The following is a 13,482-nucleotide window of genomic DNA, read 5'->3' as shown; positions in this document are numbered from 1 at the left end:
CTCCGGCCTCAAGCGCCGTGGCTCAACGATAGACGGGATTAGTATACTTGCTGTGAACTTTGAAGTAAATCTCCTGCGAATCTCACCTTCCTCGTCTTCCCCATATTGGTAGTACCAGTACATACCTTTCAAGAATGTCGAACAGACCATTCCCACAGCTACAAGCCGCTGCCATTGATGGCAGAACCCGGACGGTCTTTTACCGACAAACTCAACTAGAGAAGCTGCATAAGGCCCTCGTCTCGAATGCATCCGAGATCGTAGACGCAGTTGTTGCGGACTCTGGTCTCAGCCGGGCAGAAGCACAAATCGAGTACTCGCTTGCTCTTGCGACGGTCAAAGAGCGCTTCGCGGAGCTTGAACCAAAGAAAGAACTCGAGAGGGAATATGCTGTTGCCCGTGGAGAGGATGCTGGCAGCCTGCGCCTCGGGTATGGCACTGTGTATATCAAGGCTTCAGCGGACCACACTCCATTCTACTCAGCGATTGCGCCTCTGAGCGCAGCAATCGCTGCAGGCAACTGTGTGGTCTTGCAGGTACGTGACCTTGATGCAATGCAGGAAAGCATTCGTTAACGAGAACTCTAGATTGAGAACAGCCTCCGTGGCCTCCCAACCATCCTTCGCGACACGCTCAAGTCTGCGCTGGACAACGATACATTTGATGTTGCTCAACAACCCGTACAAGATGCATCGTTTTTGAACAATTGCCTGCAAGTGGTCCAGGATGGCTCGGTTGACGGTCCTCCTGCGCTGAATCAGCTTGTCTCGAGGGCCAATTCCATCACAGCAGCAGTCGTAGACAGGACAGCGAATTTTGACGAGACCGCCAAAGCTCTCGTGAACGCTCGCTTCTCATACAATGGCAAATCGCCGTATGCTCCAGACATCATCTTCGTCAACGAGTTCTCCAAGAAGGACTTTTTGCAAGCACTTCTCAGACACTCCGTATCTTTCGACGAAGTAGTCGAAAGGGAAAAATCGCCGACCAGAAGAGGCGGTCGCGAGAATGGTATCAGAGACTTGGTCTCTGGCCTGCAGAAAGACGGAAGCGGACGTGTCATCGCACAAGAGTCGAACCGAGCGATCCTAGATCTGACAAAGAGGTAACTAAGATTGCAAAAGTTGTCAGGCACTAGAAGCTGACCTTGAATGTAGGAGTACAAGCCTGCTTAAGACCAAGATTAGCGAGCCTGTGCTGCTCGTACATGCCGTCAAGAGTCTCGACGATGCTATCGATTTCATCAACAATAATGGCAGTGAGCTGCTGACTGCATACCACTTTGGCGAGAATGCCCAATGTAAATACCTCAGCCAGTTTGTTGCATCGCAAGTGTCCTACGTCAACCACATTCCAGCAGAACTGCTCGGTGAGTTTCTTGCCTGCACCTACCAAAAATGCGAATCAAGACTAACATGTTTTTCTTCAGTCGGTCCTGCCTTCCCAGTCGGCCACCCCATAACCTCAACACGCTACCCGACTGCTCTGTTTACCCGCCCTACGCCTGCCTTCGTTAACAACACCACCCAATCGAAGACCGTGGAATCTGCATTGAACGGCGCTTCAAAGTCGGAGAAGTCGGCCGCGGTGCAAACATTGTACCGTCAAGCTCTTTCAGACCTGCCATCGGCGCACAAGCGACCAAAGCAGACGCGTGCAGGGTTCGGTTTCTTCGAGCAGTCCATGCTGTTCAACCTCGGCTTCGTGCTGCTGTCGACTGGCGCCACCATCGCCGCGACTGTGATTCTTGGAAAGCGCGCAAGAGCTTATTACTCTCATTGATAGAGGTTTTGGTCTTCGGAAGGTATTAAATAGTGTTGTGTTTCGCGTGTGAGTTTAGCGAAGAGGTCTCCAGTCCCAATCTTTTTGCAAGCGAAACAGTGTCACCAAGTTTCTTTCTGTGCCCCTGCCATCAATGTGTTTTGCTTACCAGCCACCCTATTGAATAAAATTTTAGACTGACTCATATGTATGTATAAAGGCATGTTGTCATTTCTGAGCTTTACGGATGACATAGCAATAGCGCAACACCGCCTGCCTCCAAGATGCCACTCATCGAGAAGTCGTATGTGGGACAATCAACAGCCAAGATCGAGTATTGAAACCAGACCACAGATATTCCGCCATCATGAGCGCAATCAAGAGCTCATCTTTACCCAAGACTTCTTTCTTGGTTTTCTACTCATCAATTGTGGATGGCAAAATGTGGTGCCCTGACTGCGTTGACGTCGAGCCTTCTGTGCGTGAAGCCTTCGACGGCGCCGACAAGCCCGAGGCCATGCTCTACTATGTTGGCAAGAAGGAGGAATGGCGCACACCTGAAAACGTTGCCCGTGTTGATTGGAACGTCCGTGGCATCCCTACTGTCATCAAGTTGGAAGAGGGAAAGGAGACCGCCCGTGTGACCGAGACCGAGATCTTGGACAGCAGCAAATGGCAGGCTTTCCTCAAGGACTAATTGTACTACTATCGATGAGATGAACCGAAACACGAAAAAGTGTAAGTTATGGTTATCAAGAGAAATCCCTGTGGTTCTGGACATATACACGCATTACTACCTCGTTAAAAAAGTCATCAAAACAATCTGGACTATATGTCGACAAGATCACTCGCTCCTAACATAGCCCTTCATCACAAGTTTGCTGGTCGCGACTCTCATTCTCTTGCCAAACAACCAAACAGGCACAGTGGTCAGACTGAACACACCCATGAGCAGAGCGAAGATGCCGAAAGGAAGGGCAGGTCCTGCACTCTCGACCCAAGTGCCGACGAAGAAGGTCCATGCGAAACTGATAATGGCTCGGAAAGTGACAACCATGAGGAAGCAATCAGCACTCCAAGCACCGTAACTTTCGATAAGGTAGTTGAAACCGATGGACGGCACTTGCATCAGACCAAAGGCGACCATTCCGTTGCCAAACTCGAGACCAATCCAAGCCTTTGGGGTTGCTGCCTTGGCTGAGAAACCGAAGCAGAGCGCACCAGCGGTTGCGATGGTAAGAGCTGGGAACATGAGGGGAAGACGTGCTTCTGGCTCGCCGAAACCGTGTCGCTCCCGCTTGGCCTGACGCTTGACGATGTAATCTGCAGTGAAGTAGGTATAGATTGCACCCAGGACAGTGCCGACCAAACCGCCGACGTTGATGAGACCGACTGAGCCACCCCACAGGTATGGTGGCTGGGCGAGTATCTGCGGCGCAACAGTCGATATGGTGACGATCAATCCGACAAGACCGGCATAGTGCAACATGACCATCCATGTACCAGGGAAAAGCAGGGTGGTGTAAGGAGTGATGCAACGCTTGAGGAAGCCAGGTCGGTACATGCCCATCTTGAGACTCCTGGCGAAGGTGTATTCAGGGAACACAGTAGAGGCGGCGGTTTCAACTCTGGCTATCTCGGCCTTCTCGCCAACTGGTGAGTCTTCGTCGTAGCCTTCCGGGCGTACAACAGCCATGGCTGCCTCACGGTCGAAAAGTGTCTCAGGAACAAACAAGAAGCTCAAAAGCAGGACGGCGCCCGACAGGATAGCTGAGATGTACATAGTCCATCTCCAACCCATCGAGGCGGTGATGTAGCCACCGATGAGACCGCCGATAAGTGAGCCAGAAGCGAGGAAGATGGTATAGATGGCCTGAATATGGTCAACTCAAGATGTCTTCCTATTATGTTTGGCTGACTCACCATGGCACGACCTCTCTGGTGGACAAAGAAGACTTGACCAACGACATCTGGAGCAAGAGTATCGGCAGCACCTCCGCCAACTCCCTGGAAGAGCCTAGCAGCGAGCAGGCTGTTGTAAGACTTGGCTTCGCCTGCCCATATAGATGTTGCACAGAGAATGGCAAGGCAAACAAGGATGACAGGACGACGTCCGAAGGCTAATACGGCGTCAGTATGCACACAACATGATACATGATATTTCACCAGCACTTACTGTTTCCAAGAGGCACCCACCAGATGTTCGAAGCACCAAGGAATAAGTTGTTAATGGCGACAAGGTGGGTCAGCTTGCTGAACGGCAGGATACCAGTGGGTGGTCCACGTGGATGAGTTTGCATAAAGGCTGTGACCAGACTCGGTAAAGCACTACTGATGATCGAGCTTGAGACGTTGGTGACAAAGGCGTACAGACTCATCAACGCTAAGATCATGACCTTTCTCGAGTTGGAGAAGTTGAGGGGATCCGCTGGATCCGGTGATGGTCTGTACAATCGCTCGTCAGAGGATATGGTCTAGAAATCTCGCGACAAGAACGACATACTCTGGGTTCAAGTGTATGTGGTTTTCTTCGAATTCATGATGGCCTGTATTTGTTCTGACGAGTTCTCGGTCTGTGGTCGATGATTAGAGATATTGTCCTTGCTATTATGCTCGGTATACCACTCACCCATCAACGTGACGGTACCAGGAGGTGCCATCTCATTGAGCTCCTGCTTGTCCAGCGAGAAGGCATGTCTGAACTGAGTCATGATGAATAGTGTGGCTCGATTAACAACTATGGAACAGAAACGATATCCTCGAGGAAGGGAAGGACGTATCGAGGTGAAGATGCTTGCGACACATGGAGAAGGAGCGTGATTTATGAGCCCTGGGATGCTCGCCAACCCTACCCTATCAGACTACACACTTGTCTCACCGGGACTTGTGCCCACTCTATGGAGGTTCATTCTTCTCCACGTCCTGGACCTGGCACACCCCACAAGCCTAAATTAACGGCGGGTCTCTTATTGGGCAAGGCTCGCCCTTGTTCGCGTGGGGAAGTGCGGAGAGCTCGGGGGACAGGACCATCACGGACAGCATAGACACTTAGGGCTGCGTAAACGAGCCCTAAGTTGGGGACAGAATCAGACCGACTTGGAGGATTAAGCTTTACCGATGCTCTTTGTATTTGACAACAAGGGTATCCTAGTGACCCCGGCAGTTGATGATCTACCTTACTCGCTGGTCCAGTTCTCTGTAGAAAGAGCTGGCAGTAGTTCTGCTTGGCAGTCACCAAATCCAACACCTTCGCCACATTTTGCTGTGAACTGAACAACAACCCCATCTGCAAGGTAACCACGTTGTACAGCTGGTGGAGGAAGGTTGTGTTCAAGCATACATCCACGCCCACTGTCCGAGTCTTCTGACACAGTGCCACAAGCAAGCAGATCTCCAGCTTGGAAACCACAACCTGCGCTGCCTTGGTGAGCTAACAGTTGCTCGAAAGACCATGCGAGAACGCTACTGTTGGCTGCACAAGCACGAGTCACATCGTTCCCTGGCGATTGAACGAAGACAGACAGATCGATTGACAGGCCTCGATCATCCTTCTCCACAGCAAGGTGGGGAGGCAAAGTATGTTTCCAGCCTGGGCCGTGGACTCGGAACGGCTCCAACGCGTCGTAAGTGATTATCCATGGAGACATCGTTGTTCCCGAGTTCTTTGAGTTCAAGGGCCCAAGCGGGATCATCTCCAATGTCTGGATGTCACGGGCTGTTGATGAGTCAGCTTGTGTGAACCCTCGACTCGATCGCCGCGAGACTTACCACTCCAGTCATTCAGCATAACAAATCCAAAGATATGCTCGCCAGCTTTCTCTGCTGTGACGGTCTGGCCGTATGGAAGAGGCTTGCCTATCACAGCTGATAGTTCCAGCTCATAATCCATTCTGCGACTGGGACCATAAATAACCTTCTTGTTCTCGCCTCTCAATGCTGCCATACTATCTTCCCAGAACTGACCAATGGGTCTTCTCACAGGAGTTCCAGAGATCTTGATGCTTGAACATCTACCAGCATAGCCTGTATATGGTAAGCGTGTGCCATGCAAAAGGAAGTATACAACGAATTACCTGGGGGAATGAAGCCCCAAGAAGGGGGTAGTCCCTTTCTTCCCATAGCAGCAAGACCAGCATTGAGGTTGTGGTACTCAGAACATGAGAAGTCTGTAAAGTCTGCAACCGAGACTGGAAGATGCATCTGACATGCTGAGACATCTTCAGTGCTGCCCTCGGGTAACTTGCCCTCTTGAATAAGTTTCTGAATGGCAGACCGAACAAGTCTATGAGCTGTTCGTCCAAGTGCTGCAAATGCATTCAACGTCTGTTGTGAGAAAATGCCATTGGGCAAAGTTTGCAACTCAGAAACAGATTGCACCAGATCAGCAAGGAAGATCACATTATTCTCGAAGCGAGTGGCTGCTTGCGGCGATGTGTGCTTGCTTGAAGAAGCAATTCCAAAGGGAATGTTTTCAAGGCCAAAATGGCTGCGAAAGTCGGATTGGAGAGACGTCATTGTGTGTGTTTATAAACAGTGGACGAACCTGGAGCGATCAAGAGTTGTAATAGTGATTCAAATCGCATAAACATATCGCGGGAACGACCCTCCAAGGCTATTTTACCTTGGGGACTATTTCTCGGTTAATTGAGCATTGACCCCGCTATCTGCCCCTCAAATGTGGAGGAGCCGGGCGAGTCTAAGCTTTTCCCGGTGGGCGAGAACGGGCGACCCGGGTTGGCTGCGCATGTTGGTTATTGTGCAGGAACTTCGACTTGTATCACACGGATGGTCTCAAAGCCGAGTGGGTGTTCAAAGTCCGTAATCCAGGAGGGTTGTGACTATTTGTGAGGGGCGGCATCCATCTTCTTTTCGTGCTTTCCCAAGAGCAAATATTGCCTGGAAAGAACCAGAGTTACTCATAATGGCACTCAATGTCTTGATCGTGGGAGCAGGCATCGGCGGCCTAGTATGTTGCAACGAAGTATGTTGATTGGAATGACAGAATTGACAAATTCTTAGATGGCTGCAATTGCTCTCAGAGAGCAAGGACATGATGTGACTCTTCTCGAATCATCACGATTCAGTAACGAGACCGGAGCAGCTATTCATATGGCACCTAACGCAAATGGCTTGCTCAAACGCTTCGGAATTGACATTGAGAAGGTGGGCGCAAACGAATGTAACCGGATCGCACAGTACCATGCCGAGTCAGGGAAGGCACTTTTCCAGGTCGATCTTACCATGCCGAACAAGCAATGGCAACACAAGTGGCTCTTAGTGCATCGTGCTCACCTGCACACTGCTCTGAGGGAAAGAGCTATTGGGCAGGAGGGCAAAGGCAAGCCTGCTACACTCAGATTAGCCAGCAAAGTTGCTTCGGTAAACCCTGAGAAGGCAGAGGTTACACTAGAGAGCGGCGAGAAGGTATCTGGCGATCTTCTGCTTGGAGCTGACGGCGTTCACGTAAGTCCTGCAATTGGCAGAATGAAAAGTTTTCAAGCTCATATGTCTCTAGTCCTTGTGTCGTAAGGCTTTGGACCTTGACGATGCGAAAAAGTATGCACCGTTTGACTGCGGTCACAGTGCTTACCGCTTCCTAGTGCCGAAGGAAGAAGTCATGGCTGATCCTGTCTGCCGTGAATTTATTGAACAGGAGGGTATGCTCTGCATGATTGTTGGTGAAGACCGCAGAGTCGTTGTGTATCCTTGTGTTGACAACAAGCTCATGAACTTTCTTCTGGTAAGAACAGTCATCCAAACTTCAAGAGCTTTTTCTGACTTTGATCCTCTGCAGATTCATCCCAGCAGCGAGTCACGTTCAGAAGACGCTGGCTGGAACCAACAAGGTGACAAGAAGCGCATGCTTGCAAGTGGCGCCAGCTTGGCACCTCAAGTTCGTGCTCTTTTAGAGAAGGCGCCAGAAGACAGCTTGAAGGTCTGGACTCTGCTGGACATGCAGGTACTCCCCACGTGGATCAAGGGCAACATGGCATTGCTAGGTGATGCAGCTCATCCATTCCTGCCCCACCAAGCTCAAGGCGGTGGTCAAGCTATGGAAGACGCAGTCTCTTTGGCAGCCATCTTGCCCTATGGCACTGCGAAGGAGGATATCCCAGAGCGGTTGAAGCTGTATGAGCAGTGCAGGCGCGACCGTGCAAACAAAATCCAGGACGGTACAAGACTGAGTGGAACGTCTCAAAAAGACCTTGTAAAGATGGGCAAGAAATACGATGGTCAGTATCTGTGGTGCCGTGGCTTTAGTTGTTTCGTTACTGACATTGGTGTGATCAGCGTTTGCCTTCACCAACTACAACTTCGGTCACGACGAGTGGGACTTCTCAAAGAATGCTTTGAACAAGCATCTCTGGTCCAAGCAGCCGCATCGTTTCCGCCAGCCAGTGTCGTTCGGCCCTAGTCCAGGTCCACGCCAGCCTCTGAATGCCCAGCTGGATGTGCACTCGGTGGCAAAGCAGAACCAGACAATAGCCTCGATTCGCTTCAAGACCTCAAGGACCTATCTTCAGAACCTGTTCCCCAGCTCTTCGTTCTCTTTCACGTCTCCGGCAACAGTTGCAGAAGCCTCTATCGTATGTTGCTCACTACGCAACATGACATGGCTGGGTAACACGGGGTACGACCACTGCGGCCTCTACATCCACGGAGTAAAGTACACCAAGAAGGATGGCGAGATCCTACAAGGAACATTCCTACCGATCTTGTTTGAGAACTTGACTGACCCTATTATTACTGGTCGCGAAGAGCTTGCCGCACCCAAATTGGGCTGCGATATCAATGTCTCAGCTTCTGGTGACTCTCGCATTGTACGCATGAGTTGGCGCGGGACCACTTTTGCCGAGCTTGAATGGAACGACCTGCATGCGAAACCCCAAACAAATGGCGTGAACGGCGTGAACGGCACCCATTCCAAGCCTCCAGGACCTCCCGGGCCTCCAATGCCAAAGATCGAAGACAATGGATTGTTCATGTACCGTTACGTACCAGCTGTGGGTGAGCCAGGAAAGGCGGACGCCGAGTACGCTGTCTTCGACGAGTACGAGAAGAAAATACCATCGTCTTCAGGGGCTCAACAAGAAGTACAGGACCAGACAACCAAGGCGGCGACTATCAAGTTTTCGGCCGGTGACTGGGACTCACTACCAACCCTTCACCACATTGCGCAAGGCCTTGCAGATGTACCGATTTATGGCATTGTGGAGGCTACCGTGAAGGAGGTGCCATCAGTGGGCGATGTCAGAGGCGCAAGGAGGATTGAGTAGCCTCGAGGACAAGGTGTAGATAGCTCTTGACGATTTCTTTTACAATTCAGCGATAACTTTTCGGAGTTCGGCATCTCATCGCTAGTCATGCGCTTTGTTTTGCACCGCCAATATTGAAGAAGATAGATGCAGGTAGCCATTAGAATTGCAGAATACTCTGTTGAAGAGAGTAGTGTTGATAGAGAGATTGTTGACCCATGGCCAGACTTCTATTTCGACAGCGACTGTGCATTCTTTCTTAGCTTACCATACTCCGAGTGTGTCGCGACGAGAATGAGAGTTGAATGCAGAATTTTGACGATGCGGGGCCTCGGGATAGTGAGGGTGTGAGAAGTTTTTTATGCTGCATAGATTGAGCTTGATGGTGGGGATGAGGTTTCATGTCGAAAGTTCAATATCGCCAAACATCATGACTGTGACTTGTCGGTTGTTTCTGCCGTTTCGGGAACACATCTTGCAGCAGAAGGCACGAAGCTCGCATTTCCGGAGATGGCAATTATCGTGGCAGTTCGGACTTGGATGGCATTATGTTCATGCCTGCATCTGCAGCTTTGATAAAGTCCCGAGATGCGCTGCAGAGAAGCATGACAAGTAGAGCCGTGAACGAAGGCAAAACTGCTGTATGGCACGAGACAGCGTTCTGGAACTAAAATAGCTGTCGGCGAGACGTGGCTAGTGCAAAGCATAGATGACGCCTACAAGTCTCGAGCAGCTAATCCGCGCGCCGAAGTTTTACCTGTAGGTGTTTTTACGATGTTGCGGCCAGATCTGATCTAGAAAGCGAGCATGCAAAGTCATGAACAGGCTCATGGACATGCGAAACTTGTCAGGTATTGGTCTAAGATCAGCACATTGGGGAAGTTTAGAAGGTCTCGCCTTTGTTTGAAGATATTTCGAGCGTCCAAACCTTCAGCCGAGGCGTATGTGTCGAGGTGTGGAGGGCAGCAAAAGTTCGATCCGCAGGCTCGATCGCAAAGTAGACGCATTCTTGTGGCGGAGCAGCAGCTCCTAGCAGGGCCAATGACCGCTAAAAGTTGAGTAGGGAAATTGCCTGGTTAGTCGTTAGCGCAATCAATCCTGTCGTTTTGCCCACTCGACTCGTGCATGTCATGAAGGTCGCCTCCACCGATGCTTCCGGATCAAGAATATCTGATTCGGCTTGACCTTGTCATCTTGTGCTTGGTTTCCAATCTCTTTTCCCTGCCCTCTCACTGCTCTCGTTCGCTAAAAGATCCTTGTACTTTGCACCATCGTCCATACGGCGCGCAGAGGAGCTGATTTCTGATAGGCGCTCAGTTCGGCTCATCTCTCGTGCAAACACCGAGGTGGTCTCGACGTCATCCAGCAGCAAAGACCCTTGGACATCTCACCACATACCGAAAGTCCGACGCACCTCTATTCGGCACGCGAACAACAGTCCAGACAGTAACAAGCTGTCCTAGATGGAAACATCGCTCGTCGCCGCTCACAGCACATGAATTTGCTGGACGATACCATCAGGACCTCGTCTATGCGCGACGGCGAGGCCCGCCTACCACGTTTCATGGACACCAATGAACTCGCCATGGAGGACATCCAGCGAGCCTCTGCCCTGACCGCCCACCAAGATGCCCGCGCCCTCATTCGTCTGATCCAGTGCCCGCAGTGCTCAAAACCTTACACCAGCCCCGTCACCCTTCCTTGCGGCAACTCGCTATGCCGCACCTGTCTACCACAGACCTACCGCCGCGAAGGTGTCTCATACCCCGATACCCCTGGGAGGCAACGCGGTTTCCTTTGTCCTTACAACGACTGTGTCGAAGAGCATGTCCTGGCAGACTGCAGCATCGATGTCACCCTGTCGAAACTTATGGAGGCTATCGCCGATCTCGTGCGCCAACACATTCAGCTCGCTGGCGACAGACAAACATACATGGAAGAGGTGGTAAAACAGGACGAGGTACTTGGTCCCGTGACATCAGTAGATTTGGACAAGGACAGCCCTCGGTGCTGGACCATGCCTGGAGCCCGTCTAGTTGCTACATACAACCTTGCAGGGACCGGCATTCTTGGATACAAGACCGAGGTCGTGTATACAGACCTGCCCGAAACACTCGAGGCTGCACAAAAAACAGACCAAGAACTCTTGGTACAACTGCTTGACACGGCGCAGAAGGAGGTTGATTGCCAGGTCTGCTACAACATAATGTACGACCCCGTCACAACGGCTTGCGGACATACCCTCTGTCGCAAGTGCCTGGCTCGTACACTCGATCACTCGACTCACTGCCCTGTCTGTCGACGTTCTGTCATCACCCCACCCTCGTTGCTCAAATATCCGAGCAACAAAACCTTGGTCAGTCTTCTCGAGGGACTTGTTCCGGAAATTGTCTCTGCTCGTGCTCAAGCTGCCGCCTTGGAAGACGCTATTGCTCTTCCTGAATTTGATACTCCTTTGTTTGTGTGCACGCTTGGTTTTCCAGGATGCCCCACCTTTTTGCGCATATTCGAGCCGAGGTATCGACTGATGATCAGACGTGCTATGGAAGGAAACCGACAATTTGGCATGGTCACGTACAATCGCCATGGGGTACCACAAGAAGAGTTGGGCATCACCCAGTTTCTTGCATATGGTGTCATGCTCCACATCGAGAACGTGCAGATGCTTCCAGATGGACAGAGTATTGTCGAAACCAGAGGCATGTACCGTTTCCGTGTGAAAGAACATGGCACTTTGGATGGTTACACGGTCGGTAGAGTTGAACGTGTCGAAGATGTTTCTCTGCAGGAAGAAGAGCGTTTAGAGGCTGAGGAAACTTCGCAACCTCCTGCTGCCGAGAACGACATCGAAGGCCAAGTCAGCAGAATGTCGACTCGCGAACTTCTCATGCTCGGACTTGACTTTATCCTTGTCATGCAAGGTCGAAGTGCACCTTGGCTACATCAACGCATTCTCGAAGCCTATGGCGGCCCGCCGGACGACGCCGCTCTATTCCCGTTTTGGTTTGCCAGCATCCTACCTATCAGCGAGGACTGGAAGTATCATCTGATGCAGACCACAAGTGTACGATCAAGACTCAAGATTACGGCTCTTTGGGTCAAGCATATGCAGACCCAACGATGGTACCAAAACAACGTGTGCACAGTCTTATGACTGATTGCGCACCTCACGCTACGCTTTGGAGCTCCTATCTTTGTCATTCTTATTGCGGTCCGAAACTATGTGCGCGATTCTTGAAAGGAGAAATCCCTTTTCCCTTCAACAACGAGAAAACATTGATCTCGAGAAGTCATTTAACGAGCTTTCTGGTCATTTTCGTTTCGTTTGTATATCATTTTTATCCGCATCTTTGGCTTTTTCTTCTTGTTCTTTCTTGTTGCTTTTTTACATAGCGGTCATGATATATCCAGAGCTATTAGGCTCACCGCCGGGCGTCATGGGGCGAGGTATATAGGACATTGAATGTCTCTTGGTGGGATCAAGAGAGGGATGGGATTGTACATTGCAGATTAAAATGGTGGTCCAGAGGAGTATTTCATCTTCTTATCCTTCTTATCAACAATGACTGTCACGCGTGATGATCGAATAGTCAAAGTCCGAGTTGGTGTGTGTATGTTTGTCCAAGTATTGCTTTCGTTCTGTCATCAATACCATCATCCAAATTGGGAGTCAGCAGGTCCCTGCGGGATAGGACACCACTGAATGGTTTCAGTAATACTTTGAAGGGTACGGTGGGCGGCAGTATGTGTTGTAAATTTACAGTGTAAGTTGTCGTGTGGTATATCAATCGTAACCTATTTATCACCACCACCCATGACGACCTGGACGAGCAAGAACAGGCCAATTGCCCACCAATACCTATCGAATGGTTAGCAGAGATACTCAGACGTCACGACAAAGAAGACTGACTTTTGTAGGAAGGTCTTCTCGGGTTCCTTGTCCTCTGGCTCTCCTTGTTGGTTGACGACAATTGGCTTGTCAAAAGCGACTTGTGGTCCCTGGCGTAGCGGCACAATCTCGACTGCCAGCGAGCCATCTTTGGACTTTGCAGCTGCAGTGCTAAAGCCGACATGCCACACATCTCCAGCCGAATCCACGTACAGGCGCAGTGCGGGCTTCTTTGTCGCATCGAAGTTGGCTCCTGAAGTAGACACGCCGACCCAGTCGCCGGCGCGGTGGACGCCGACTCGTACGGTTTCGTCTGATTTGACTGCAGGTGCAGTATATGAGTCTATTGTGGCATTGAGAGCGGGCCAGGAGTAGGAGACTTTGGCAAAGGGGAGCGGTGATGAGGCTGATGAGGGCCAGGCGAAGACGTCGGCGGTGCGGACTGAGTCTGTCGTGGCTGCGGCGATGGCAGAGGTAGCGCACAGCAGGGCTGCTAGCAGGTTGGTCGCACCTGTGAAACGCATCGTGTATAATCGTATACCAGGATATATTGTGTCTGATCTGGTCTAGCTGTTG

The 13,482-nt window shown here is 50.9% G+C and overlaps 7 protein-coding genes across 7 annotated transcripts; 4 read left to right on the top strand and 3 right to left on the bottom strand.

Moving 5' to 3' along the window:
• Nucleotides 1-134: 134 nt before the first annotated feature.
• M437DRAFT_61812 (ALDH-like protein) lies at nt 135-1,782 on the top strand (the record flags this gene model as incomplete). The annotated part of the gene is made up of 4 exons (XM_041023986.1): nt 135-536; nt 588-1,105; nt 1,158-1,369; nt 1,430-1,782. The coding sequence occupies 4 exons, from the start codon at nt 135-137 to the stop codon at nt 1,780-1,782; spliced, it is 1,485 nt and encodes a 494-aa protein (XP_040884427.1).
• A 263-nt stretch (nt 1,783-2,045) lies between these two features.
• Nucleotides 2,046-2,458, top strand: M437DRAFT_35917 (uncharacterized protein; the record flags this gene model as incomplete). The annotated part of the gene is made up of 2 exons (XM_041019344.1): nt 2,046-2,065; nt 2,116-2,458. The coding sequence occupies 2 exons, from the start codon at nt 2,046-2,048 to the stop codon at nt 2,456-2,458; spliced, it is 363 nt and encodes a 120-aa protein (XP_040884426.1).
• Nucleotides 2,459-2,605: 147 nt separating this feature from the next.
• M437DRAFT_36577 (MFS general substrate transporter) lies at nt 2,606-4,472 on the bottom strand (the record flags this gene model as incomplete). The annotated part of the gene is made up of 5 exons (XM_041019476.1): nt 2,606-3,634; nt 3,685-3,881; nt 3,938-4,206; nt 4,265-4,334; nt 4,391-4,472. 5 exons carry the CDS (start codon nt 4,470-4,472, stop codon nt 2,606-2,608), a joined length of 1,647 nt encoding a protein of 548 aa, XP_040884425.1.
• A 465-nt stretch (nt 4,473-4,937) lies between these two features.
• Nucleotides 4,938-6,276, bottom strand: M437DRAFT_38393 (uncharacterized protein; the record flags this gene model as incomplete). The annotated part of the gene is made up of 3 exons (XM_041019828.1): nt 4,938-5,476; nt 5,530-5,784; nt 5,835-6,276. 3 exons carry the CDS (start codon nt 6,274-6,276, stop codon nt 4,938-4,940), a joined length of 1,236 nt encoding a protein of 411 aa, XP_040884424.1.
• A 504-nt stretch (nt 6,277-6,780) lies between these two features.
• Nucleotides 6,781-9,038, top strand: M437DRAFT_71216 (FAD/NAD(P)-binding domain-containing protein; the record flags this gene model as incomplete). Its single annotated transcript, XM_041025641.1, has 4 exons — nt 6,781-7,224; nt 7,277-7,501; nt 7,556-7,994; nt 8,053-9,038. 4 exons carry the CDS (start codon nt 6,781-6,783, stop codon nt 9,036-9,038), a joined length of 2,094 nt encoding a protein of 697 aa, XP_040884423.1.
• A 1,543-nt stretch (nt 9,039-10,581) lies between these two features.
• M437DRAFT_36380 (ATP-dependent protease-like protein) lies at nt 10,582-12,171 on the top strand (the record flags this gene model as incomplete). The annotated part of the gene is made up of 1 exon (XM_041019435.1): nt 10,582-12,171. The coding sequence occupies one exon, from the start codon at nt 10,582-10,584 to the stop codon at nt 12,169-12,171; it is 1,590 nt and encodes a 529-aa protein (XP_040884422.1).
• Nucleotides 12,172-12,812: 641 nt separating this feature from the next.
• On the bottom strand, nt 12,813-13,430 carry M437DRAFT_37634 (uncharacterized protein; the record flags this gene model as incomplete). The annotated part of the gene is made up of 2 exons (XM_041019671.1): nt 12,813-12,876; nt 12,928-13,430. The coding sequence occupies 2 exons, from the start codon at nt 13,428-13,430 to the stop codon at nt 12,813-12,815; spliced, it is 567 nt and encodes a 188-aa protein (XP_040884421.1).
• Between the last annotated feature and the right edge of the window lie 52 nt (nt 13,431-13,482).

This window comes from Aureobasidium melanogenum (assembly GCF_000721775.1).
Source record: "Aureobasidium melanogenum CBS 110374 unplaced genomic scaffold scaffold_1, whole genome shotgun sequence".
Classification (NCBI taxonomy): Eukaryota; Fungi; Ascomycota; class Dothideomycetes; order Dothideales; family Saccotheciaceae; genus Aureobasidium; species Aureobasidium melanogenum.
This window is presented reverse-complemented; position numbering and strand designations above follow the sequence as displayed.